Source organism: Camelus ferus, chromosome 6 (genome assembly GCF_009834535.1).
Source record: "Camelus ferus isolate YT-003-E chromosome 6, BCGSAC_Cfer_1.0, whole genome shotgun sequence".
Lineage (NCBI taxonomy): Eukaryota > Metazoa > Chordata > Mammalia > Artiodactyla > Camelidae > Camelus > Camelus ferus.
Window position 1 is genome coordinate 91,048,990 of NC_045701.1, and position 26,116 is coordinate 91,075,105.

Sequence of the window (26,116 nt, forward strand, 5' to 3'; positions counted from 1 at the left end):
TGCGCGGTCTGGCGCTCTGAGTGGCTCTTTTGCCTTCGACTGATACTGTGACACCATTTGTTGATCACATGGAAAATAGTGGTTCACTGAGTTATGCAAATCTCCTGAAGCATTTCACAGATCTTGGACACGTTTCAGTCAATGTGTCAGTAAAGCCCAATCCTTGATACCACCACTGATCTCCTCCTCACCCAGAAAAGCTGTCAAGCTCACCCTGGCAGAGGGAGGCTTTCAAACTCCCCAGAGTTCTGGAGAGTCATCCAGAACTCCACCACTTTCTGGCTCCACACTGAACCTCTAGCCTGTCTTGTCCCTGATGTGTCATTGTGAAGATGACATGAGAAGTCTGTGTAAATACATGTAAGGCTTTTAGCACAGTACCTGGCCCAGGCGAGCACTCCCGGAATCACACTGAGTGTGGTCCCTGTTTGTACTTTTCTTTATTGTTGTCGTCCTGTGTGTTGACCGTAGCCCAAAGTGAGAGATGAAATGTGCTTCGTGGAGGACCACGTGGAGACCTGCACTGTGCGTGGATGACAGCACACAGGCTGGTTCCACTTTCTGCTTGCTGGCCAGCCGGGCACGGCCACCGTGTCCTCCCCTGACAACTTAGAGCAGCAGCAGACTGGAGCGAACGTCCTTCCCGTGCCCTCCCCTGACCTCGCCTGTGCCTCTGGCCGCAGCTGTCACGCGGTGCCTGTCCCTGCCCCTCACCCCGCGCTGGGCCGTGCTCTGCCTCCTGTTCACTCCCAGCGCAGTGCCGGCGCATGATCGCTGGTGCTCAGATGTGTTTGTTGAATGAGTGCACTTAGAAGGGGTTTGTTTGGAACAGTACTCTCGACGTGGCTTTGGAGAGTTAAAAAGTATAGAAACTTTATCATATGAAGCATATGATCTGAGCAGCGACTGTTTTTTTTTTCCTTTCGTTTTCTTTAACAAATTATTAAACCTCTGTTCACTCCTACCCCTTCTCTTGTTTCTTGAATCTCCATTAATTTGAAATAAAAATAGTAGAAGTCTACACATGTCCCACAGTAATTCTGGGTTAAGCATTTTCGTAGTCAATATACTTTGCTTTCTCCTCTTCAGATGTTCCTCCTGCTGATCAAGAGAAGCTTTTTATCCAGAAGCTACGTCAGTGTTGTGTCCTCTTTGACTTTGTTTCCGATCCACTAAGTGACCTAAAGTGGAAGGAAGTGAAACGAGCTGCTTTAAGTGAAATGGTGGAATACATCACCCACAACCGGAATGTCATCACAGAGCCTGTTTACCCAGAAGTGGTCCACATGGTGAGTGGTTGCGGTCCAGCCCGCGTGTTCAGCCCTGACTTCCAGACAGGACTCTGGTGTTCTTAGTTAGCGTCTGCTGAGACATTTGAGCCTGACACTTGCCACAAAAAAAATCCTCCTGTTCAGAAGTTTGTACTTGCACCTTACAGAACGCAAATCTCTGTAACATGTCCTGGCTTACAGAGATAATACCAGTGAGGGAAGTCAGTGCCTTCCAGGGACCAGAGTGCCCCATGTGTGTTAGTTCGTTTAATCTGCACAACTCCTCTGTGGGGTAGAAGTGTTACAATTTTCATTTGTTCTTTAAATTTGTTTAAGATGTATAACATTAATATAGTGCCCGTACGTAATTTAGAAGTAAACATGTTGTTCATACATGTAAGGGGAGATCGTAATGATGAGGAGGAGTTAAAACAGTGGTGGGACCACGCTGGCGTCAGGACAGGCTACCCCAGTTGGCTGGGGCACCAACCCCGTCATCCTGCAGGTAGTTCGCAGCTGCTTCCATTCAGCCCCCAGGTCTCTGTCTTCTTCAGGCTCACCCTTCACAGTCTGTGTCACGTCCGTTGCAGGTCCCACTGTGACCCCAGTCAGTCCCACCTGGAAACGTTTCACGTGATGCCATCACTAAAACATTTACTGTTTGACCCTGAGCTCCAGTTTCCTGTCGTTTGAATTGCTGGTGTTTTATCTGCCTTTGAAACTAATCCCCCTGTCGTTAGGCAGCCCTTGTCGCCTCAGACAGGAAGGTAAACCTTGATTTCCATTGATCTCAGGTTCTTGATTTTTTCCCCAAAACTACATATTTCAGAATTGACTAGACTTGTTGACCTAAAATATGTTAATTTCTTCCCTTAGTATGTTTTCTTTGGAAAAAGAAGTGGAAGTCGTGTTAATTTTGTTAGTCCACAGCCTGTTGCGCCAGAAGTTGAGATGGACTTGGTTATCGCTGACTCTGGAACAGCAGACTGGGGCTGTGAGGGCCCTGAGGGTTCCCCCCAGAGTCCCCCTGAGGAACAGTCACAGGCGTGTGCTGGGCAGTGAACGTTCTAAAACCTCCCCATTCAGTCCCAGGAAAAGTGGGACGTATCTTTTTTTCTTTACTTAATTTCAGCTCTCAGTTATTCCGGAAGGCCTTCCAAGCCCCAGAATCGCAAAGAAAAATCTCTCATATTTTCTCCTAACATTCCCGTAATGCTGTTGCTCACAGTCCACTTTGTAGCCCTCCTGCAATCCACAGGGCAGGGATATAACTTTATTGTCTTCTGAAATTGAGAAGTCGTTAGCCCCTATATCATGTGTTGAATATTCCATTTTCCCCATTGACTTTAAATGTTTCTTTATTACATATTAAATACATCCTGTTTTTGAATTCAATTTATTAATATGTTATCTATTAACTTTACAGACACATAAATTATTCTATATTAAATAACACTTGTGGAAGGTCTTTCTGCTTCGAAGGAGGCTTGGCTGCCGAAGTCCCCGAGTCCCATCCTAACCTGGGAGGGAGGGGCCGCAGAGAGCAGAGACCTGGGCTGTCTGGGTTTGGATCGAGCACCTGCCACTGAACCAGCCTCTCCTGTGCTTCACAGAGGCAGTGCACGTCACCAGAGCCACTTAGAAAACCTACCGCCCTTGAGACTTTTTAGATTAAATAATCCTAACTTCTCATCTCCCTGTTAAAACCGTGTGGTAACTGCGTTCTCCTCCCGCCATCTTAGCTTTGTTCTGGAAATTCAACCCGTCTTCCGACTACTGGGCTTCTTTCCTGTGAAGCTCGCAGCAGACCACACTGTGCGTCCTCTGAGCACTTTTTAGGCGAGGAAATGGAGTGTGAACAGGACCTCCGCCCGGCCAAAGCTCCCACCAGGAACGCGTCGTTCTGGGTTACGGTGATGCGTGAAGGAGGCTGAAACGGGAGGCGGGTAGAGGTGCAGGCCTGCCGGGTGCCCACGTGGGGGAAGGAGGCGCGGAGAGACGTCCAGCGCGAGATGAGTTCGGTTGTCCCGCGCAGCTCCGTGCGCGGCGCTGAGAGCGCAGGGACAGTGCGCTCCGTCCTCTGCTCCGCGGCAGCGGGTGCCGGAGGGCACGGCCTCCCCCTTTACCTCGAGTTTGGATGAGGGGTTGGGGGGCAGACAGGATTTTTGTTTTATGTTTTATTTGCTTTTGTTTTGTTTTATAGACAGAGGGCTTTGATGAGAGGTATAATGAAGAAGAAAGAGTGTGGTGGGGATGGTACTTGGCGGTGGTTTCTGACCTTCTCCAAAGTGGGGAGTGGGTGCAGAGTTCCGGCCGCCGGTGCGAGGCCTGGACCCAGCGGAGCAGGTGGAGATGTGGGCCCTTCGCGGTTCCATCCAGATGTCCCTGGTGCGCCTACCACCGAGGCCACACGCGGCCGGCTCGCTTGAAGGACTGGTGTGTGTGTGTGTGTGTGCGCGCGCATGTGTGTGGGTGTGTGGGTGTGTTTTGTCGTAGTATTTTTAAAGACATTAATTTCCACTTACTTTGAAGAATCCAAAGCGGTACAGATGTTATGCTCTTTATATTTACTTCTTTCAAATAATAAGCCGTCATCACGTCTGTCTTCCTAACACTGTCGCCCCTGAAAGAAATCCCCTACCCAGAACCAGTGGCCGCCAGCCCCTGGTGACCACTCATCCGCGTTCTGCCTGTAGACTTGCCTGGCCTGTCTCACAGAAATGGAATTATACCACGTGTGGCCTTCTCTCACTTAGCAGAATGTTGTCAAGTTCCATCCGTTTTGCAGCACGTGTCAGGATTTTTTATTGCTAAAGAATGTTCTACTATATGGATAGAAACCACGTTTATCCTCTCGTCCACTGGTGGACGTGCGGGTTGTCTACTCCCTGGCGGTGCACACTCACAGACGAGCTTTTGTGCGCATCCCCGTTTCTCTTGAGTGTCTGCCTGGGGGCGCAGCTGCTCAGCCGCGCATCCACGCTGTGCGCCCCGCGTTTGGAGGAGCCTCCAGGCTGTTCTCCAAGGAGGCTGCACACCTCACGCTCCCGCAGCAGTGCCTCTTCTTCAGCACTTGTTACCGTCTGTCTGTCTGACAGCAGCCATCGTAGGGGGTGCGCAGTGGCATCTCCCTGTGGCTCTGATCTGCATCTCCCTCTTGACTAACGACGCAGAGCTTCCTGGGTGCCGTCTGTTTCTATGCTTCATAGACTTTAGTCCTGGAAGTTAACAGAACGGCACAGATCATCAGCCAGATTACAGAACTTAGGTTCAGGAAGATGAGGGTGAGAAGGAGCAAAACCCAGGGGAAGCTCCTGGCTGCTAGATGCTCAGGCCTAAATCGCATAACCTCCTTATCTCTTAATTTCTGCCATTTTAAAAAATATAACCAGCCATCTGTTTTTTTCAATTAAATTATCTAATTAAACTCTTTTTCAGCCATTGGCATTTTTCTTACAGTCCAAACACTGATAGCAAAACCAGGTGAACAGCATAGCCACTTTTTTCACGGAGCACCGCTCTTACTTGAACAGTGACTGACAAGCAGGTTATTCAGACTGGACTGTTTAGCATTTCCTCAGAGAATAAACAAAATGAGAATGTCACTTCAAGGAGAAGCACTGACACTGCTTGTTGTCAAGGGTAAAATTGAGGTTTCGGGCAAAATTTTGAATCTTGGAAAACTAGTACCTGCCAGGGCACGCTTGAGCTTCCCGGTGCCCAGGCTTTCCTGGTGTCGGTACAAACGCAGTGGGTCTCTGCTGCACGTGGTGACATGAGCCCACGCAGGCACAGCCGCATGACGCGGTGCACCGGTGACCACGCGTGGTGTCACAGAATCATCTGGGGGCCGCAGAGCCTTTCAAAGTGCAAGACACACCACTAGGGTAGCGACCCCTCATTGATAAGCCTGGAGATTTCCACCGAATCGCTAGCCCTTAGTAAACTACCACTTGCCCGGTGTGGGGTGCTGCCAGAGAGGCCCACGGTCACCTGAAGGGCTATTAAGCACTCCTCGCTTTCCGCCCGCATGTCTGCTGCAAACGGTTTTCTTCATGTATTTCCACCAAACCAACATTCTGAACGTAGAGGCTGTTTTTTATTAAGCCGGACAGTAAGGGCATTTGCAGAATGTGAAACAGTGCCGCTGCTCGCTGCATTTGTGTTTGTTTTGGGAGAATGAGTTATTTTATGAACTGATATTCATTATTATGAAAAATCAGTTGTTTTTTATACATTTATGTTGTTTTGACATAGTGGATTTATTTTTTTAATGAATGAATGTTTTTTAAATTTCCCTGATTTAATTTCTGATAGTCATGTTGATAGCTGTAACTCTCATAAATGAAAGTTCTTTGGGGTCCTCAATAACTTTGAGGGGCATAAAGGGGGTCCTGAGACCAGAAAGTGTGAGAACCACTCTTCGCAGAGTATGCTCCAAGATGCAGCCCCAGCACCGCCTGGGAGCAGGGCCGGACGGCATTCCCTGGGTCTCAGCACTGGGCCTGCACCTGCTCTCCAGGTTCTGAGCGGCCTGCCTGCCCTGCTCCTTACATTAAACCCTGACACACCACCCGACACAGCTCTAACTTCCCACACCCACCTGATGGTTCCCTGCGCTTTTGGGGGCACTGAGACTCGTCTCGGTCACAGACATACGACCTGCACGTCAGAGAAGGAGGTGGTGAGGGCCATGGTTGAACGAGCTGGTGCTCAGAAGTGCTTCATGTCAAGATGGACCTCTTCCGAAACACCCATGTCTGTGGTGCTGGGTTACCATGTAGAAGCTGATGAGAAAGAGGCAGCCTCTGCCCTAACACGGTCTACCCCTGCTCGTCTGCCTGGGGGACCGCGTTCTAGAGGAATTCAGAGCAGACCGTTGATGGTAGCTGCCTTTGAATGGTGTGATTATGCAGACTTTCCACTTTTGCTATATTTTTGTAATTTTAAAAAATCTTAATAATGATCATGTATCACATTTGCCATCATCAAAAATCAATAAACATGTTTTCCAAGAAAGAAAGAAAGAAAGAAAGAAAGAAAGAAAGAAAGAAAGAAAGAAAGAAAGAAAGCAAGCAAGCAGAGCCGAGCAGAGCCGAGCAGAGCTGAACAGAGCTGAACTCTTCGTGTGCAGCATAATAGCAGTGCTGTGCTCCTCGAGACCCATGCTGAGCCTCCAGGAACATGAGTTCCTCACATTATTTTCATCTGTGCTGCTTATAACTGACTAGACAGTTTGCCTTACAAGTTTCCTTTTCTTTTCTGCTTAGGTTTCAAGTCAGTGTTTTCTGTTAAGGGCAGAGGAGTTTTTCTTGGGTACTTGGGGGAAGTTTCATGGCCAGATCCCCGGGGTGATTGTCCTGTGCTTCACTGAAGGATTGACATTGAACACTCTCTTCTATTTTTATATCTGATATTTACAGTGTGCTCTGGAAAGTATTACTTGTTTTAAGGGTAAAGATAGTTCGGAAGTGAGAGAGGAAAGAATGCTTTGAATTAAAGAAGGTAGTATATTAACCAGCGAAGCTTCAGATAGTCTACAGATTTCTTTCAAGTGCTGATTTAAACCACACACTCCCCTTTTCACTTAGTTGTTTTTGTTTTGCCGAAGTCACAGTCACGTAGGGTAAAGATGCACTGACATCACTGATGAGCTAAGGGATGATTAAAGTGCTTTTTGAAATCCAGGGAATGATTTTTCTTTTTTTTTTTAAATTGAAGTACAGTCAGTTACAACGTGTCAATTTCCCATGCACAGCACAATGTCCCAGTCACGTATACATACATGTATTCATTTTCATATTGTTTTTCATTGAAGGTTATTGTAAGATATTGAATATAGTTCCCTGTGCTGTACAGAAGAAATTTGTTTTTTGTCTATTTTTATATGTAGTGGCTAACATTTGCAAATCTCAAATACCCAGATTTATCCCTTCCCACCCCCTTCCCCCCAGTAGCCATGAGACTGTTTACTATATCTGTGAGTCTGTTTCTGTTTTGTAGATGAGCTCATTAGTGCAGGGAATGAGTTTTCTACTTTAAGTATCAGTGAGCTATTTCTTGGAGATTTGTTCTTATTATTTTGAGAGAATTTCCCTTTGTTTTGTTTGGTGTTTTTAATTTATTTTTTAAATGCATGCTTATTTTAAATAAGTGAAATAAATACAAAAACACAGAAAGGAAAAGTTCATCTCCTTCCTTACTCCACTTCTCCCCAGATCCACCTACACCCACCCCTACCTCCAGCCAACTAACATATATGTACTTTTTTTTCCAAAAGTCTACTAAGAAAGTTTGGGGATGATGGATGTCTGTTACCTTGATTGGATGGTGGTTCTGCAGATGTGCACGGATGCTGAACGTATCAATTGTACACTTGAAATGCTTGCAATTACATATGTCAGTTATACCTCATTAAAACTCAGGTTTTTCAGGCTCCTAAATTGATGAGTATTTCTTCTGGTCTAGGAGCACAGTAAGACACAAAGGGCATTGTGAACCAAGAAGGTTTGAAAACGTACAGCCTAGTAAATATCCTTCCGTAACATTTTTAAATCAATGTTTAATCGACATATGGCAAAGTTAACTTTTTAGTGAACAGTTCTCTGAGGTTGGATGAAAACTTACAGTCATGTAACCACCACCACCACCAAGACAGAGAACAGTTTCAGTACCTCCCTCCTCAAAAAAGTGTCTCATGCTCCTCCTTTGTAGTCAGACCTTCCTCTCCCCCATTTCTCTGGCCACCACTAATCTGTCCTCTGGTGCTTCATTCGCCTCTTCCAGGGTGGCATGTAGGTGGACTCATACAGTATGTAGGCTTTTGAGTCTAGCTCCTTTAACTTAGCAGGATGTGTCTGAGAGTCAGCCTGTCATTGATGTGTCAGTGGTTTGTTCCTTGTAATTGCTCAGCAGTTTCATTATAGAGGTGTCATGATTTATCCACTCCCCAGCTGAGGAATATTTGGATTGTTTCCAGTTTTTGGCAACAAAGCTGCTATAAATATTCATGTACAAGTCTTGGACGTGGGTTTTTATTTACCCTGGGTAGACACGTAGGCATGGGACTGCTAAGTCGTATCGTGTTTAACTTTCTAAGAAAGTGCCAGACTCTTTTCCAAAGTAGATGTGCCCCTTTTTTGCACTCCTACCAGCGTGTGTGAGAGTTCTGGTTGCTCCACTCTCTGTCAACATTTGGCGTCCTCATCCTTTTATCTCATTTTGACTTTGTTGCATTTGCCTGGTGACTAATGACCCTGAGCACTTTTTCCTGTGTTCATTTGTCACTTGTATAGCTTCCTTGGTGAAGTGTCTGTTCAGATCATCTGCCCATTTTTTATTGGGTTATTTTCTCATTATTGAGTGTGAGACTTCTTTACATATTCTGGATACAAATGCTTTGCCAGATGTGTGATTTGCAAATATTTTCTTTCACTCTGGGACAACATGAAGCACACTAATATTCGCATTACAGGGGTCCCAGAAAGAGAAGAGAGAGAGAAGGGACCTGAGAAAAATTTTGGAGAGATAATCACTGAAAATTTCCCCAACTTGGGAAAGGAAACAGTCACCCAAGTCCAGGAAGCGCAGGGAGTACCACACAGGATCAACCCAGAGAGAAGCACGCCAAGGCGCACAGTCATCAAACTGACAACGATTAAGGATGAGGACAAAATACTTACATTAGAAAACACTTACAGAGAAAAGCAACAAACAGCACTCGGGGGAGCTCCCATCAGGTTATCAGCTGACTTTTCAGCAGAAGCTCTACAGGTCAGAACGGAGTGGCACGACATATTTAAAGTGATGAAAGGGGAAAACTTAAAACCAAGAATATTCTATCCAGCAAGGCTCTCATTCAGACTTGACGGAGAAATCAAAAGCTTCACAGATAAACGAAAGCTAAAAGATTTCAGCACCACCAAACCAGTTCTACAGTAAATGTTAAAGGACCTTCTCTAGTCATCAAACCATAAGAAAAGAGAACAAAAAGAAGAAAAGGGGGGAAAAAAGACCTACAAAAGATTGCTTTGGCTTTTCAGGGTCTTTTGTGGTTCCTTACAAATTTTGGAATTGTTTGTTCTAGTTCTGTGAGGAATGCTGCGAGTGTTTTAATGGGGGTTGTGTTGGATCTGTGGGTTGCTTTGGGTAGTGTGGCCATTGTGATAGTGTTGATTCTTCCAATCCAAGAGCACAAGAAATCTTTCCATTTGTTTGTGTCACTTCAGTCTTCGGAGTATAGGTAACCTCTTGGTTAAGTTTATTTCTAGGTATTTTGTTGTTTTTGATGTAATGGAAATGTTTACGCCGGTTATAAAATTCTGGTTTTTGAAGTGGGGGAAAAAAAGTGAATGAAGGGCCACATGTGGCAAAATATCCTTTCTTATGGGTGAGTTGTATTGCATTATACATATATATGCTGCATCTTCATTATCTATTCAGCTACGGATGTGCACTTAGGATGCTTCCATATCTTGGCAATTATAAATAATGTTGCTGTTAAAAAAAACTTTTTTTTTCAGTTTGTGGCTTGTCTTTCTATTTTAACAGCGTCTTTACAGAGTATTTCATTGAGATGAAGGCTAATTTGTGTTTCTTTCATGGATGGTGCTTTTGGTGTCATATGTAAGAAGTCTTTGCCGAGCCCAAACTCAGAAAGATTTTCTCCTGAAGTCTTTATAGCTTTACATTTTGTCTGAGGTTCATTTTTTGGCATATGGATGTCCAAGTATTTGTTGAAAATCACTTGTTAAAAAGACTAACTGTTCTCCATTGATTTGCCTTTCCACCTTCATCAAAAATCACTTTGCTATACTTGTGAGTCGATTCCTGGGCTCTGTGTTGTGTTCCACTGGCCTAGGGTTCTGCTTGTCTACACCACACCGCCTTCATTATTGTCACTTTATGCTAAAATTTGAGTCAGGTAATGTGAATGCTCCAACCTTTGTGTTCTTTTTCAAAATTATTTGGCTTTTCTAGGTAATTTACCTTTCCATATAAATTGTGGGATCAGCTTGTCGTGGTCTACAAAGCATCCTTCAGGGGTTTTGATTGGAATTTTATAGAATATATGCATTTGGAGAGAATTGATATCTTAACGATATTGACCCTTTCAAGCCGTGAACACAGTGTTTCTCCCCGTTTTGATCATCTTTGCTTTGTAGTTTTCAGCATGGTGATCCCAGATGTATTTTTTTAGTCTCATAAATAAGTATTTGATTTTTTGGTGCTATTGTAATTGAGGTTTTTATTTTCTGTTTCTGTTTGTTTATTGTCTGTTTCTTGCAGTTTTACCAAATGCTTCATGCTATTCAGTGATACATTTCAGTAAAATAATAACTTAATAAAAATTAGTCAGATGGACTCCTTTATAACTGTAAGATGCTCCTTTTGTCACTGGTAATATTATTTCCTCTGAATCTGCTTTGCACGATATTAAGAGCCACTCCAGTTTCCTTCTACCTGAAGGCCTTTCCTTAATATCTCCCGTAGTGCAGGTCTACTGGTGATGACTTCTTTTAGCTTTTGTCTCTCTTCTGCTTTGAGAGCTCTGCAGGCACACCTGGTTTTATCATGCTTCACTGTAATGCACTTTGCAGATACTGTGTTTTCACACATTGAAGGTCTGCGGCAAGCCTGCATCGAGCAAGTCTGTCGACACCATTTTTCTGACATCATTTGCTCACTTTGTGTCTTTGTGTCACATATTGGCTAGTCTCGAAATATTTCAAACCCTCTACCAGAAAGAAGATCTTGATTTACTGAAGGCTCAGATGATGGTTAGCATTTTTTAGCAATAAAGTATTTTTTAACTGAGGTATATACTTTTTTTTTTTAAACATAATGCTGTTGCATACAATAGGTTACAGTATAGTGTAAACATAACTTTTATATGCACTGGGAAACCAAAAGCTTCATGTGACTTGCTTTATTGTGGTACTCACTTACATTGCAGTGGTCTTAAACAGAACCCACAACACCCCAGGGTGTGCCTGTGCTTGCTAGGTACAGAGCGACAGGTCGAAGTTTTATCCCTTAAAAATTCTGCTCCCCAGCTTCCTGCTCGCATTGTTTCTGATGAGAAATCGGCTGCCATTCCTCTGTCTGTTCGTCCAGGCAGAGCGTGTCTGGTTTCCCTCTGACTACCTTTAAGAGTTTTTATTTTGTTCTTTTTAATATGATGATGGCGTGCCTCGGTGTAGTTTCCTTCTTTCTCTTGTGTTTGGAGTTCGTTTATAGCTTTTATCCAACTGGGGAGAGTATTTGGCCATGAGCTCCTCTAATGCTTGTTTCTGTCCCTGCCCCATGCCCCCCAGAGGCTCCAGAGACATGTGTGTAGGCTTCTGACAGTTGTCCCGCGGCTCACTGGTGCTTTACTCTCTGCAGTCCTTTCCTTTGTGCGTTTCATTTGGTGACTTCCTTTGCCATCCTCAAGTTCATTCATCCTTCTGCAATGTCTCATCTTGTGTAAATTCCCGTGCAGTAAATTTTTCGTCTCACACATTGTAGTTTTCATCACGTGTAGTTTGTCTTGTTTATATCTTCACGTCTCCTCCACCTAACTTTTTGGACAGAGTAAGTCTTAGCCTTGTCTGTTAATTCCACCATTATGTCAGTTCCAGATCAGTTCAATTGATTGGTTTTTCTTCTCATTATAAATGATATTTTCATGCCACTTTGCATGTCTGGTCATTTTTTGTCGGATGCCTGACACTGTGAATTTTGCCTTGATTGAGTGCTGCATACTTACTTCTGCTGATGTTGTTGAGAATTGTTTGGGGATGCAGTTAAGTTACTTGGAAACAGTTTGATCCTTTTGGTTCTTGCTTTTAAAATGTCTGAGGAAGGACCAGAGTCATAGTCATTTTATGGCTGATTATCACCCATTGCTGAGACCAGACTCTTCTGATTATGCGCCCCGCGCTCCATGGATTACGAGTTTTCCAGTCTGGTTGGTGGGAAGAGGCACTGTCCCAGCCCTGGGCGAGTACTGGGTATGTCTGATCTCTTTGTGGTTCTTTCATGCAGCCTCCAATAGTTTTCTCACACAAATATGCTGATCAGTGCTCTGTTTGATAGTTCTCTGTGCAGCTCTCTCCTCTCTGGGACTTTGCCTTGCAGATTCTAACCAGCTGTGTCTGCTGGGCTCACCTGGGTTCTTCCTCCCTGTGCTGCCACCTGGACACTGTGTGGAGGCAGAAAACTGGGCAGCGGTAGGGCTCAACTCAGTTGTTTCCCATTTCTCAAGGATGTTTGTCTTTCACTGTCCAAAGTCCATGTCTTGCAAACTGTAATTCTATATATTTTTCCCTGGTTTTTTTGATTGTTTCAAGAAGTAGGGTAAATCCCATTCCTGTTAGTCTGTCTTGTCCAGAAGTGTAAGTCTCTGCTCCATTTACAGTAGATACACAATACTTCACTCCATCCACATGGGTGATCCAGTATGTTCTAAAAGAAGTACTGATCAAAGGTTATTTGCATAATTTATAATTCTGTAACTGTGTGATGGGGGAGGGGCATAGCAAGAAAACGGTTGACTGTACACGTGACCAGGAAATGACAAGCACTTGAGCTGTGAAGCTTCCCTTTCCAGCTTATTACTGCCATGTAGGATGCAGAATACAGAGCATCCCGAAACTTTCTCACAATTGTCTGCAAAAAAAAAAAAAAAAAAAAACCAGAATATGTAATAAAGCAAATGTATAAGAATATTAATGGTAAATCTGGTTGGTGGCTATATGGTTATTGACTATAAAATTCCATTTTTTTGCATTGAGGTATTTCATAACAAGATATTGGGGAATACATTATTCAGAAACTGTGTAAAACTCACCTTTGGCCCAGAGTAAATAACTTAAGAGAGACTTCCAGACCCAGTGTAATCTTTAAGGGACACTAACTGAATTGAATCATAAGTATTACAAAATATTGGTTGTCTTGTGTAAGTAAATTTTCTATTCTCAAACTCAAAAATAAAAATTAAAGAATAAACTCATGCATAATTATAAATGACAAGTATATTTTCATTTGAAGATGGTAGTGAAATAGTCATAAAACTAAAACATCCATTGTTTGAAATTTTGAGTTTCCTTTACTAAACGTTCTACAAAAATTTATAGGTTTTTATTTCCATATCTTTAACTTTTGGCGAGGGAGGGTATAGCTCAGTGGTAGAGTGTGCGCTTAAAATGCACAGGGTCCGGGGTTCAATCTCCAGTACCTCTATCAAAGATAAATAAATAAAAACTTAATTACCCCCCACCCAAAAAAAAAAGAAGCTCTCATATCTTTAACTTTTATTAAGAACATATTTGAGCTTAAAAATAGCAAGCTATTCAGAGTAAGAATTTAGCTTGTAGTTCTTTCTCTGGGCATCTGTTGGGAGGTAAAGCTGCATTCTTTGAAAGCACCTCTGGCCTTAGAGAAAGCAGCGATGCTGATTAGTGGAACAGGAGACCCAGCTTTGCTCACCTGGTGTCTTTATTAAGTGCTTGCTCTGTGCCCAGTGGTGTGATAGGCCCTGGGGAGGTGGCACCGGCAGGAAGGGGAGGGCCTTAAACCAGGAATTACCTGACCATCCAGTTATATTTGAGGCAGAGATCACAAAGGAAGTGGTCAGGTTGCTGGAAGAGCTTGAAATCAGGGACCGCCTGGAGCTGGGTCAGGGAGACTCCCTTTCCAGCTACACCGCAACTGAGAGCTGGGGTTAATCAGGAGGTTTTCACAGTTTTCAGGGTAACTTCTTGGTGTTGCAGCCAGTGAGGTGACTGATGGTGCCTTTCCCAAAGGATACACTTGCTCTCAGCTTCCCTTTTTAGTTTATTACTGCCCTGTAGGATGCAGAATTCTAGAGAATTCCTAAACTTTCTCACAGTTGTCTGCAAAAAAAAAAAAAAAAAATCAGAATATGTAATAAAGCAAATGTATAAGAATGTCCTCTTTGAGGACCTGCTAGGTGCTGGGCTCTGCGACAGGTGCTGGAGATTCAGCAGTGAGCAGGTCGCCGAGGGAGTGTTCCCCAGGTGACGCCTGAATCTGCCGTGAAGCCAGAGTGACCTGACTTCACGAGGGAGGAAACGGACAGGTTCTCCCTTTAATGTTGCTACTAGGATTTTTATTATCCACCTGAATTTTAAATCACATTCATTGAGTTCATCAGAAATCCAATGAGAGTTTAAGATTGCTTTCAAGGTATAAATTGCTTTGTGGAGGAGTTGCATCTTAGTGACGTGACGTACCTCGCTGGAGCAGGGAAGGTCCCTCCTTGCTCAGGTCATCATCAGTGCCTTTCTTGAGGCTTCCATGTGCTCGCTGAGGCCTTGTGACTGGGCCGTGAGTCTCTAGGCCCGTTGTCATTTTGTGGCCGCGTGCCTGGGGTCCTTCTGCCAGTGCTGCTTCCTGGTCGCCTGTCACTGGTGGAGAGGGGGTTGCTGTGGGGTTGGTATTTTTGGTTTTTGTATCGGTGGCCCAGCTCTGATGGTCTGACTGTTGTCTCTTGGTTTTCCCAGATACATTATACCATTTGGAACCAAAAAACAGCTTTCTATTTAAAATACAGTGTGGATGGACCCCTCCCTGCCTCCCCCTGAAATGTGTCTCTTAGCGATATGACCCTCAGAAGCCAGCGCTCCTCTTGCAGGAGGAGGAGCTGTGATTTGGCCTTTGGTGGACTCACCTTTATAAATCCTACTCACGTGAGTAAAGCAGAACCATCACATAGCAGAATAACCCATGTGGTTTTAAACAGAGAGGTGAATAATCAACCTTTCTTTCCTTGTCTCTGAAATTGGATTATCAGTGCTTTCCTTTGGAGTGTATCCCTTCCTGTCTTAAACCTGTATGTGTTCTCCGGTACTGCGTGAATATTTTATTACTTCACCCCCTGGTACAGGTATAGAAAGACAGTATGTTATTGCTGAATTGTGAGAGTTTTTCATAGTTGTTTCTCAAGCCATTTCAGTTTGCATTTGTTCAATAAATTTAGCAATTGGAAGAACATGTACAGGGTGATTTGCATACTGAGAGTAGAAACGTCAAGAAAGCTGTAAAAGCAGGTGCTTCCTAACGGCACAGTCAGTCCACGCCACACTCGGGCGCGTGGCCACACACATGTGGGCCTGCATCCGCGGTGACGTCTCCGCTTCCCACGGGCCCAGTGCGGAGGACAGATTTACCCTCCTTCAGCCAGGGAGAAGGGCGAGGCTTGAGCAGTTTTTCGGTCTCGGGTCCTGCTCTGGGTAAGGAGAGGGCCCAAGAAGGCTGTCCCCACGAGGCCACCCTGCCTCCCTCTGTGGGAGACCTGATTCTAGTTCTGTGTCCACGGACTGGGGGGGACTCTGAACCAGTGTCTCAGCTGAAACGTAAATGTTGTAGTGGATCTGGGTGACCCTCACCAGACCTGAGGCTGCCTGGACCTACAGTCCAAGCAGGGTCCCTTTGGTTTCCGTGGCATGGTGGTGATGACCACCGCCTTCCGTGGCCCTCAGACTGAACCCCGCTGTCGAGGACACTGACGTCAGCACCACGTGCGCCGCTCATTTGCCCCCCGAAGCTCTTGTGCTTAGAAGCGGTGGTGGGTGGGAAGCCAGCAGTGTGAGGCGGCCTGCGCTTCACCTTACGCGCTTTCGTCTCCTTATTAGTTTTAGTGTCTTGGCCTTTTCTGGAGATAAGCATCAAGTTAATGTGATGTGATGTAGTTGGAAAGGAGGGTAGAAATTATGGTGTGAGATTTTTGTTGTTGCATGAAAGAAATAATTTTTAATAAGTTTATCAGTTAGAGTTGGCCAGTAGTAAAACTCTTGTGGAACACTAACAGGGGGACCTTAGCATTGAAAGCAAGTTCATCTGTGTCCCCTTGCAGGCCCCTAACTCAGCACCAGGGATTTGGTGACTGTGCCACACTGGGGACGGGCTGTGTGGCTGACGGAGCTCTGGGCAGTGGGGCTTCAACTCAAGACTGGAATCAGTAGCTTCACTACAGCAGATCCTTGAAGAATCTTAGCTGACCAGGTAGATCAGAATCTTCCAGAGAAACAGAACCAGTAGGATAGAGACAGAAACAGAGAGAGAAGGGGATGGATGGATGGATGGATGGATGGATGGATGGATCAATCGATGGATTTTTGAGGAACGGTCTCATGCCTTGCAAAGTCAGACGGGGCAAATCCAAACTCCATGGGGCAGGTGCTGACACTGCTGTCCACAGTGGAATTGCTTCTTCCTCCGGTAAAGCAGTTTTGCTCTTAGAAGACTTTTCAACTGATTGGATGAGGCCCACTCTCATTCTGGAGGGCCATCGCCTTTACCTAAAGTCAGCTGATCATAGATGTGACCATAATTACTAAATGCCTTCACGGTGATGCTCAGATGACTGGGTTAAATCGTGGATGCTCTAAGACTAAGCTGTCACACAGGTCTTTTTCAACCATTGCCTTTAACCATTATCTCCCTTTCGTGCCCCTCTCTTTACAACTGGTCACTTGATTTAACGCTTCAGTCCCAGACTCAGAACCTCATCTGTCGCCTTGTCCCCGAGGGCAGTGTGGCCAGTGGGGGACCTGACGGGGGCAAAGAGGGACCAAGGGTTGGCGGGGCCCCCTGTGCCTCTGCCCCGTGGCAGCCCCTCCTGGGGGGCATCTGTGCTCAGCTTCACAGAAGACCCTCCCTGAGGGGCAGCTATGTCCCCATACTTCCCAGCCTCCAGCTCCTCTCCTGGAGGGGCGCTGACTGCTCCTTGGCTGTTCCTAGGCGCCCACTGCTCCTGCTCCCCGCTCTGGCCTCTGTGTCCCTCGCCTACAGCCACGGGAACCTCACAGGAGGCGGCCTGTGTGCTTCCCTCCAGGTACACTGCAACTCGCCATCATGGGCGCTCCAGCAGGTCTCCCAGGGCAGCAGCACAGCCCGTGCTCAATGCCTTCACCTTCAGGGACCCGTGCCTGTGCCCCTGCAGTCCTGATCCCCAAGGACAGCATGTACCCCTCCCTCTCTTTAAGTGGCCCCCTATCTCTGGGTGATTCTTTTGGTGCCCCCTGAATGCTTGACTTTGATAGGACAGCCCAGCTCAGGGATGCCACACCTCGACAAAGGTTCCAGGCTCCTTTCTGACCCTCTCCTCCCCACTGCACAGCCCAGGGAGGAGGGGGTGGCCGGTGGTAACTGGGCTGGTTCTGCTGCTCTCCCCCATCTGCCCCCTGCAAGCCAGGAGGAGACAGTGGCCACCTGGGTGTGGCCTTTCCTGAGTGGGTGGGCTCCTAGTATCCCCTTGCTCTGTTCTGTGGGCTTTGGGGTCAGGGGCCTGGGGGCAGCAGCAGAGGACGTGCCCCTTCTGCCTGGCAACACCCATCCCAGCCTCTCCTGTCCAGTTACCTGTGATCTGGGAGGCCTCTTCGCGGGCCCTGAGCACACACCGCGTTCACAGGTCCCGGACCTCTGCTTCTTTCTACTTTCATCTTAGGACCATTTCTTGTATTTTTACTGGAAGATTTTTTTCAGCTACTTGTTCCAGCCATTCTGGTCCCTCCCATTCCTGGACTGTCCGTGTCCAGCGCTCTCACACGAGGCAGGGAGCAAACATTTGGTGCCCGGGACTTCTAGGGCTTGGGGAGGGGGTGTTATTCTTCACGGAAAATAGTGGTTCAGTATTAATAATGGACAAAAGGAGGCAAGACAGGTGACGCGGAGTCTCAGTTTGGTCTTTACGAGACTGACACTGAGCAGCCGGGTCTGCCCGGGCTCTCTGCAGACCCTCCCTGTCATCGTGGACAAAGATTCTGTCTGGTGTGTCGCACATTTTGGTTCTCTGCTTCTGGGCTGGAGGGGCAGAGGGCTTTTTTTTAAATTGACGTGTATTTGATTTACAGCGTTGTGCTGGTTTCTGGTGTACAGCATAGTGACTCAGTTATACATATGTGTATTCTTTTTCATTGTAAGTTATTACAAGATATTGAATATAGTTCCCTGTGCTATATGGTAGGACCTTAATCCTTATCTATTTTGTATATAGTAGTTTGTACCTGCTAATCCCAAACCCCTAATTTATCCCTGACCCCCTTTCCCCTCTGGTAACCATAAGTTTGTTTTCTATGTCTGTGAGTCTGTTTCTGTTTCGTAAATAAGTTCATCTGTGCCATTTTTTTAGATTCCACGTGTAAGTGATGTCATATGGCACTTGCCTTTCTTTCTCTGGCTTATTTTGCTTAGCTTGATAATCTCTGGGCCCATCCATGCTGCTGTGAACGGCATGATTTCTTTCTTTTTTGATCACTAGTTCTGTAACCGCGTGTGGCAGGTTCAGAGATTCAGCGATACAACTGATCATAAACTGACTGGCAAAGAGATAGGTGACTGTAAATTGACGAAACAGGAAAACGAAACTGCTGCGTTTTTATCAGGAACCTGTCCACATATGTTGTGCTTTATCAATATGAACTACACAGGCAGTAAAATGTACCTGCGTTCCAAAGAATTATAGATTTTATACAGAAAACATCTGTTAAAACACACTGATTTTTATGAAATCAAAATTACCGGAGCCTGGGGTAGGGGTGGTAGTAGGGGGAGTAGAGAAGAGGTCTTGAGTCCTGCAGGGGAATTGTCCAGACCCCAGAGGAGTGTCATCTCCACGTGTCCCCTCTCTGTAGGTCTTGGCCAGTCCCTGGCTGTACGGGGCTGGGATGTCCTGCAACATGATGACCCCTCTCCTCTCTAACATGCACTCTTTCTCTGGAAATGACCCTCTCGCCGCCCACCCAGAAGCCACTGTGTCTTGGCTGTGGCCATCCTCGTCACTGTCCCCATCCCTGACCCTGCAGAGGACACGGTGTGGCCTCTGCCGTTTCCTCAGTGACCCTGCAGTTCTTGCTGTCTCCCCTTTGACCTTTCTCCTTGCTCTGCACTAACCACACACAGCAAGGCCTTGGGGGGCCTCCCTGCCCACCGGCATCTGCCAGCCCTAGTTTGTCTGAAGAGCCCGGCAGGAGCCTCCATGTCCCCTGTCCACAGCTGGGGGTCTGGCCACGGCTTTGACCTAAGCTCTCGGGACCCACCTTTCTTCTGAATTTTGAGAATAAGAACCAGCCAGAGCACTGGAAACAGCTATCATTACAATTAAGATAATTTTAAGTGCTCTCTGTAAATACGGTAACGTCCCGGTTGTAATTATAGAATATGTGGATTTCAGTTTGCAGTTAACATGTTTCGAACGTTACCACCTTCCTCCAACCCAACGGGAGCAGAATTTGACCCAGAGGAAGACGAGCCAACGTTAGAAGCAGCCTGGCCTCACCTCCAGGTACTGGACTGGGAGCGGGTCAGAGGCAGAGGGCGGGAGGGGGCGCGGAGCTCTTCCCCAGAGCAGGTGTGCTGGGCCTGGGCCTCTCTGCTGGTCGCACACAGGCCTCTGAGCTCTGGTGTCATAGACCTGGCAGACCTGTACGTACGAGAAAAGTGTTCCAGCAGAAGAGAGAACATTTGATGGTTGTTTGTTTGGACACTTGACATAAACTACAAAGATATGGAATTGTCTCTGTGTTTTCAGTGGAAACGACCGTTGAATTGAGGTCGGAGGACGCATGCAGACATTCTCAGTTTTAGTGCTTAGACTTACTGGGTGCCCACTCTGCGCCCCAAGGCTCACCTGCTGACTGAAGCCTTCTTCTGGTGCATTTGTAAGGGGAAAGGGAGATTGGGCAGGACGCCCAAGAGGCACTGAGACCATGTGCTCGATCGGACAGTCCAGATCTGCTGAAGGAGGGGAGACGGGGAGGTGGGAAGCCTGGGGAGGACCTGGAGGGGGAGCAGATGGAGGGGCCACCTCAGCAGCAGAGCAGCCCTCCCACGGCGTCTGGGACGCTGTTGTGACCATGGCAGCCTGCAGCCCACTCGTGAAGGGGGAGGGACGTCCCAGCCCCGGTGACTATGTCTGTGATCCGCTCACCAGGCAGGCCCACCTTCCTAGCTACCTGGCTTTCTGCCAGGACACTGGAAGGTGACAGGCTGCAAACCCACCTGGAATTTGGTCCCAGCCAGGCTGGTGGCTGCTGTGCACTGTGGCCTCCAAGCACTGGTGACGTCAGCCATGGAAGTCATTTTTTAAATGCCATTTAAGGGTATAGTCTGTGGTTCTTAGCTAAATACAACAATTGCTGTCATCAGTTATAATAAAGCTTTGTAATTTGGCATAATTTCTATAGATACATGCTCTTACTTTTTAAGGCTAATATTTGCAGACAAAGATTCAACTTACGGTATATTTTTAATCTCCACTTAATAAACATGTTATTTGACTCATTGTGTTTTTTTCTTTCCTCCTAGCTTGTTTATGAATTTTTCTTAAGATTTTTAGAGTCTCCAGATTTCCAGCCTAATATAGCGAAGAAATATATTGATCAGAAGTTTGTATTGCAGGTAAGGGACAAAGTAGCTGAAAAGCTCTAGTCTGCAGAGGGACAATACTGAGTCACTGAGTGTCTTTTTCTTCTTGAAGCTTCTAGAACTGTTCGACAGTGAAGATCCGAGAGAGAGAGATTTTCTTAAAACCACCCTTCACAGAATCTATGGGAAATTCTTAGGCTTAAGAGCTTACATCAGAAAACAGATAAATAATATATTTTATAGGTAAGTCAGTGTGGGGGGACGCCTTGCTTTCTGCAGGTGGTAATCGTGCTCACACTTCACGCTCCCCCCACCCCTTCCTTTGGCAAAGTGACCAAGGGGGTGCGGCCATTTCTGAGCAGCCTGCTTGTCACTGCGGGTGCCCGCACTCCGTGCCTCGCGCACCCTGCCCTGGTTTTGGCTCCCCCTCCCCCTGCCAAATGCCCGCTCATGCTGAGTGTGGTCCCTATGGGTGTGGAGGAGTCGGTCAGTCGGTCAGTCAGAGCCAGCAGGTTCCCTGCCCCGCATGCTGCTCCTTGTTCCCCTCGGAGTCTCCACGGAAGGAGGGAGGAGGGAGGAGTGAAGCGGGGCATCTTGAGAAGACCTGGAACTTTCATGGAGGTTTGGAGATGCCCGCTGAGCAGTCACCGTGCACCCGCTGGCCGTGGCGGGTGAGGCGGCAGGGCTTCCAGCAGTCCCGGTGGAGGAGGATGGCGCCCAGGGCTCATGGAAGAATGTCCCCTGCCAGCCAGCCCCATGGTCCCTTGCGCCCTCAACCCCTCTCTGAGTCTCATGGTCTGAACACCTGCGACTGGGCGAACCCTCGGGGGCCCCTCGTGCTCTGGGCTCCCCCCACACTCAGCCTAGCCTGGACCATCCTCACTGCTTCTCCATCAGCCCGGCTGCTCTCCACCCCAGCTCGAGGGTTGTCACACAGCCCCCACCCAGCCTCCCAGGATGTCAGGAGATGCAGTGGTCAGTGTCATTTCTTTCCATCCCTGCAAAGCTTAATGCTGAGCAGTGTCCTCTGAGTTTCAGCATCTCAGGACAGCTTGCCTCAAAGGCCCCCGACTCCAGGCCTTCTCTGTCAATGACTGATCCCCGCAGGGAAGGGGCAGGTGATGGTGCAGGTGCCTGCAGCGGGGAGAGGGTGGCCCGGAAGCATCACCAGGGCACTGTGGGCAGGCCCAGCAGGAGCCGTCTTAGTTGCCATGACCAAGCAGGGAAAAGAAGAGGGTGGACAGTAAATGGGGTTCTACAGCTGAGGCCAACAGACATCCCGCCCTGGGGGTACCCACCCACAGCCGTCAGGGCCCAGCGCCTCCCCTCCCCCTGCACTCCGTGCAGCATCTCAGGCCAGAGCCCCCAGAGCCATCCGGCTAGGGTGTGGCGTCCCTTCAGCTCCCCCCAAGCTCCCCACATGCTGCTCGCCTGACGAGCCCTGGCTGGACACACCACCATGGGGGCGGCGTCATGTTTCCTGGGTGTCCCCATTCTAACAAGCCCGTCCCCAGACTGATGTTCTCGCTGTCCAAACACAGCATACTGTTCACTCAGCAGAGAATGGGGCCCTTAGTTCCCGTCTCCAAGGCCAGAGTCAGGGCCCTGCCTGAGGCAGGCGCACTCCCGCGCACGAGGCCTTGTTCCGAACCGCCAGCCAGCACGGCTGAAAGATGGAGATGCCTCGTACCTTGAGGAAGTATGACTTCATAGCTGAAATACCTCAACAGGTTTCGTTCAGAAGTTATCACAGAGTCTGGCTGGGCCCCCGCTGAGCTCTCAGGGCCAGAGTGTGTGCTGTTGCCCTCTGTTCTCAGTGGTCTTCTCCGTAACAACTCGTCCTGACATACACGGCCAGAAGGAAGCGGGTTCTGTGGCTCCCACGGCCGGCCTGGGCCTCCGCCTTTGGCACCGCCCCCTCCAGCTCAGTGAGGAGAGCTGAGAAGGGCCTCAGGAGCGGCGCTCCCGTGTGCTCCCCGGCGTGCGGCTGCGTCTTTAAGACTGTGCTTCAGGCGCGTTTGGTTCACCCTGCTGGCACTGTCGGTGTGAATGCTGCTGTTTTCTGTGGCCTCTCACCTGGTCAGCTTCCCCGTGGGTGAGCTGAGCGGCGCTCTGGCCAGCAGTGGGGCCTGCCTGGCGGTGCGGGGCGGGTGGAGCCGGGCTTCCTTCTCTCTGCCGCAGCCCCCCTCCCCCCATGGCTTGGGGGCTTAAATCTACCTTGTTATGTCTCACATCCTGTGACCTGCCCCAGGCTCCAGGGACTGTTGGTGCCATGCGGGTCCAGGAGGGCCCAGGCCTGGGCAGCCTGACTCCTTCCCTCTGTATCGGTCAGAACGAGTCCCGGTGCTGAGGGCAGCCCAGCTCCAGGCGGGGTGGCTTCTGCCTCTTCGTGGGGGGCGCAGGACACAGCCTCGGGGAGGGAGGAGTTGGTGGTGTCATTCAGGAGACCGTCCATGACGGGCGGCAGGTTCCCGCTCAGGTTGTGGAGAGTCCTCGAGAGGGAGACTGGTGTCCTCCTATGTCTGGATCTTTGTGGCGCCCTCTCGTCCTGCACCAGCTTTCTTGTTGCCCCCGGAGAAGGAAGAAGAGGAATTACACTTGCTTTCTCTTTTCTCTGCCTACTTCAAATGGTGTTAGAATAATCAGAAACTAAGAATTTAGTGATGTTGGTTTAGGAAAACAAAGTTGATTCTAGCTAAAGGTCATCCTTCTTTTAAGCGTCAGAGCTGGTGGAAGAGATCACAGGTGGTGCGGGGTGGGGGGCACAGCCCATGCCTGCAGGAGCCCCCGCCTGCTGCCGCACAGCCCTCCAGGTGCCACATTTTAGATAAAACGAGGGGAGCAGAGGGAACCTCAGGCTGAATTTTGTAAACTAATGTGTTGACCCCGTAGGGGCCGGACCCCCCCCCCCCAACCAGGCCAGCTCTCCATCTCAGGGCAAGGGCAGCGGCAGGCGCCCGGGTCCCGGGCTGGCATGGGGCTGCCCCACCCGCAGCGGGGCCCGTGCCCTTGTTCCTGCCACCCCAGCAGCCGTGATCGTCATGGCACCTCCCTGCCTCGGCTCTGTGCGTGGTCACCGTGTTTTGCTTCTGGGGCTTCTGACCCCTGATGCCTGTCAGCTCGAATCGAATTGGCCTAAGCTGGTGTCCAAGCCTCGCGTCCACCTTGCCCGCCAGCCTGCGAGCCACCTGCGCCAGGTCACAGGCCTTTGTTCTCTCCCCCTCCAGCCCCCTGCCCTTGTTTTTAACAATTTGTCAAAACCTCCTTTAGGGCTGGGTCATTGGAGAATGTGGAAACCGGGCCCTATCCCGGCTTCGCACTAGGCTTTTTTTTTTTTTTCAGTCAGTTTACAATGTTGTCAATTTCTCACACCTGGGCATTTGACCTTACGGGCACTAATCTATTCGTGTCAGACAAGGGCAGTGAAGTTTTTTAATCATCACAAACTCTAATTTTCGGCTCAGAACTGTCTCTAAACCAGTAGTTCATCTGATAGGCAGGACCCTTGTCGGAAGCCTCTGGGTCAGGCAGAGCGCACAAGGTGGGGTGGGAGCCGCTGGTCCCCAGGGGCCCTTGCAGAGCAGACCTTCCCTGTTCCCTGTTCCTGTTCCCTCTCGCGGCCCTAGTTTAGTCAGCAGATGTGTTTCAGGTATTGGACAGATGCCAGGGGCAGTCCTAGCGCCCAGGATACGGTGATGATGAGTCCTCGTCCCCATCCTCAGATGACACGGCTGCGGGTGCTGGGAGCCCCAGGGGGCACGCGATGGGTGGGGGGGCAGCTTCTGGGGGACGCGCATCGAGCCCCAAGGCCTTGAGCCCCAAGGCGGGGGTAGTAGTGCTAAGAGGACCGCCCTGGAGACAGTGCAGGGAGAGCCTGGGGCCAGGGAGAGGGAGGGAGCTTGTCCCTCTGCAGACTGCGCCAATATTGGAGGCTTCAGAAGTGAGTACGAAGTCAGCGCAGGTGGGACTGGGCAAAGCAGCAGATCGGTTGGGGTGGATGGAGGGTGTGTGTGTCATAAAGCACACGGCACACTGTCCGCCCGCAGATCTGGGAGGTTGAATGCAGTGCTCAGCTGTAAAAATCTTTCCACGTTTCTGCATTTGAAACTTTGAACATAAAACATTCGGGAGAGACTCGAGCATGCCCACCCTCCCGTCCCTCCGAGTGTCTGCGCGTCCAGGCTGTGCGGACTCTCTTCGGTGATGATCGGCGGGGTCCCCAGGACCAGTTTTCACAGAGGAAGAGCTTGGTGTTGCCCAGCTGCGTGTTTTCTAGTCTTTTCGAGTCATTATTTCAGTGTCTAATTCTAAGTGACAAATTGCTTTTTCTAGATTTATTTATGAAACAGAGCATCACAATGGCATAGCAGAATTACTGGAAATATTGGGAAGGTAAGTCATCTCTCTTTGCTGGTAGTGAGTGGCCTTAGATGGAATTTATGCTGAAATGATCCAGCTTGTTGTGTTCAACCCACCCCTCCCCAAAGGAAGGCAGTTTAAACCGTTCTCAAAAAGACCTTAAATAAGAGCTCACTTAGTGCCAGCTCTTGACTCAGAACATGCTAACTGACAAGTCTCTCGGGTTCGTGATTCCATGTGTAGATTCTCTTTCTTATACCTCAGTAGCATTACTATGGAAACAATTTCAATTATTTCCTCAAGAGCAGTGTTAAAAATAGTTACATTAAAAAGGTTTATGTTTGACACTTAAAAGAATAGATCGTTTATTGTACCTTAGGGTATTAAGTGCTAATATTTCAAATCACTTTGATTTTATACATTTTTCTTATGTATATTTATAAAATAATAATAATTTCAAAAATCTCATCTTAATAGAAATAGAGTTCTTGCTATCATTTTTTTAATTTTTAAAAAATTTTGGGGGGGTAATTAGGTTTTTATTAACTTATTTATTTTTTAGTGGAGGGACTAGGGGTTGAACCCAGGACCTGCTATCATTTTTTTTTAATCGATGACCTGTAGGTTTTATATCAGACCTCCTGACTCCTGGTTCCCAGAGTTCCCTGGGGCTCCACGGCTGAATGAGCTTGGAAGTGATTTTTCCCCAACACCTTGCTTGGGGTTCAGTGCACCTTAGTAGCTAAAGGATCTGAGGGGCCCTGTGGGAAGGAGACTGTACTCTCATCTGACCTGGCAACTCCCAGGACGGTTTGAGCACAGTCAGCTTTTCAAAGGAATCTGTTGTCATCTGGTGGACGTGTGGTCCAGGAGTTCAGACTCTCCTCGCTGAGTCAGCCGCCATGTCCAACGACCGTCAGTCCGCGTGGAGAACCGGACCGGTCTCCATGCACTCTGGGTTTCTGTCTCCCAGCAGGACGTAGTGAGTGCTGGAGTAGGAGCCTTCCCTGCTTCCCTGTACGGCCTTAACCACCCTCACCTTCCGTTTCCCTCGCTGTAAAGTGGGACGATAATCACACTCGCGTCCGAGGTAGTTGCCAGGCCAGGGCGAGCTG

At 48.1% G+C, this 26,116-nt stretch overlaps 1 protein-coding gene across 8 annotated transcripts in view; it reads left to right on the forward strand.

The window, feature by feature from the left end:
* The window catches only part of PPP2R5C (protein phosphatase 2 regulatory subunit B'gamma), a 120,698-nt gene that overhangs the window by 70,248 nt on the left and 24,334 nt on the right, over window positions 1-26,116 (forward strand). For all 8 annotated transcript variants that reach the window (XM_032482660.1, XM_032482659.1, XM_032482662.1 and 5 more), the window contains 5 exons: window positions 1,090-1,289; window positions 19,450-19,560; window positions 20,583-20,675; window positions 20,755-20,885; window positions 24,975-25,034. In XM_032482660.1, coding sequence (XP_032338551.1) covers window positions 1,090-1,289; window positions 19,450-19,560; window positions 20,583-20,675; window positions 20,755-20,885; window positions 24,975-25,034 — 595 coding nt within the window. The remainder of the gene's footprint in view (window positions 1-1,089; window positions 1,290-19,449; window positions 19,561-20,582; window positions 20,676-20,754; window positions 20,886-24,974; window positions 25,035-26,116) is intronic.